This window comes from Arachis ipaensis, chromosome B3, assembly GCF_059453495.1.
Source record: "Arachis ipaensis isolate K30076 ecotype BB chromosome B3, ASM5945349v1, whole genome shotgun sequence".
NCBI lineage: Eukaryota > Viridiplantae > Streptophyta > Magnoliopsida > Fabales > Fabaceae > Arachis > Arachis ipaensis.
The window spans coordinates 94,526,914-94,528,274 of record NC_142438.1 but is presented as its reverse complement, the minus strand read 5'-3'; the positions used below and the strand labels follow the sequence as shown (position 1 = coordinate 94,528,274).

Sequence of the window (1,361 nt, the reverse complement as noted above, 5' to 3'; positions counted from 1 at the left end):
TTTAGTTGAATCATGAGCAAGATGAAAATAATAGATACTTTTTTCAAAAAGACTAGCCAGAAGAGTGAAAATGTTTCTAATGTTGTTACATCAACACCAACCTCTTCAATACTTGAGGCATCAAACATGAACACTTTAGCTCCTCAACAAGATAGTTCAAAGTCAAAGCGTCCACGACTTAATCCTGAACAAATGGAAGTATGTCATTTGATAAGAGATCCAGGAATTCGACCAATGATTTGGAAGTTTCTTGGTTTGAATTATATCCTTCATGGTTAGAGTATTCTATTGAAGATGATGTTGTATATTGTTTACCATGCTACCTATTTGCTATGGAATCTTCAATCAATACAGGTTCAAATGCTTTCATTGAAAACGGCTTCAGGAATTGGAAGAAGGTAAATAGTGGAAAAGATTGTCCTCTTTTGAATCACATTGGCAAAGGCCCCAATTCGTTCTATCATAGGGCAACGAAATCATGTGATGATTTGATGAAGCAATCACAACATGTTGATACACTTATGAAACGAAAAACATCAGAGAAAATTGAGAATCATCGACGTAGACTTGGAGTATCTATTGATTGTATTAGATGGTTGACTTTTCAAGGTTGCGCTTATAGAGGCCATGATGAAAGCTTGAGTTCAGATAATCGAGGTAAATTTATTGAATTGTTAAAGTTTTTGGGTTCTTATAATAGTAGTGTTCAGAAGCTTGTTTTGGAAAATGCTCCTAGATTTGCTAAATATACTTCAAGTGATGTTCAGAAAGAAATTCTATATGTTCTTACTACAATGGTAAGAAACTCAATTAGAAAGGATATTAGAGATGCCAAATTTTGTATTATCATTGATGAAGCTCGTGATGAATTTAAAAAAGAGCAAATGGCTATTGTTTTGAGATTTGTTGATGTGGATGGTTTTGTTCGTGAACGCTTCTTTGATCTTGTACATGTTAGTGATACTAGTGCCTTGACTTTGAAAAAAGAGTTGCTGTCTGTGCTTTCTATTTATAATCTCCAAATTGAAAATATTCGAGGTTAGGGGTATGATGGTGCTAGCAATATGAGAGGGGAATGGAATGGTTTACAAGCTTTATTTCTCAATGATTGCCGACAAGCATATTATGTCCATTGTTTTGCTCATAGATTGCAGTTAGCACTAGTGGCTGCTTCAAGGGAAGTACTTCAAATTCATGAGTTTTTCACACAATTGATTGCTATTGTCAATATTGTTAGTGCATCTTGCAAACGACATAATCAACTACAAGAAGATCAAGAAATTGAAAATGCAAAATTGATTGCCAATGATGAGCTAAAAACAGGTCAAGGTGTAAATCAAATGGGCACTTTACAAAGAGCT

The 1,361-nt window shown here is 34.3% G+C and overlaps 1 protein-coding gene across 1 annotated transcript; it reads left to right on the top strand.

Moving 5' to 3' along the window:
• Positions 1–200: 200 nt before the first annotated feature.
• LOC107633359 (uncharacterized) lies at positions 201–1,043 on the top strand. The gene has a single exon (XM_016336995.1). The coding sequence runs from the start codon at positions 201–203 to the stop codon at positions 1,041–1,043; it is 843 nt and encodes a 280-aa protein (XP_016192481.1).
• Positions 1,044–1,361: the final 318 nt, after the last annotated feature.

Excerpts from the sequence above, each read along its gene's own strand:
- LOC107633359 (XM_016336995.1), top strand. The coding sequence starts at position 201 with ATGTCATTTGATAAGAGATCCAGGAATTCGACCAATGATTTGGAAGTT.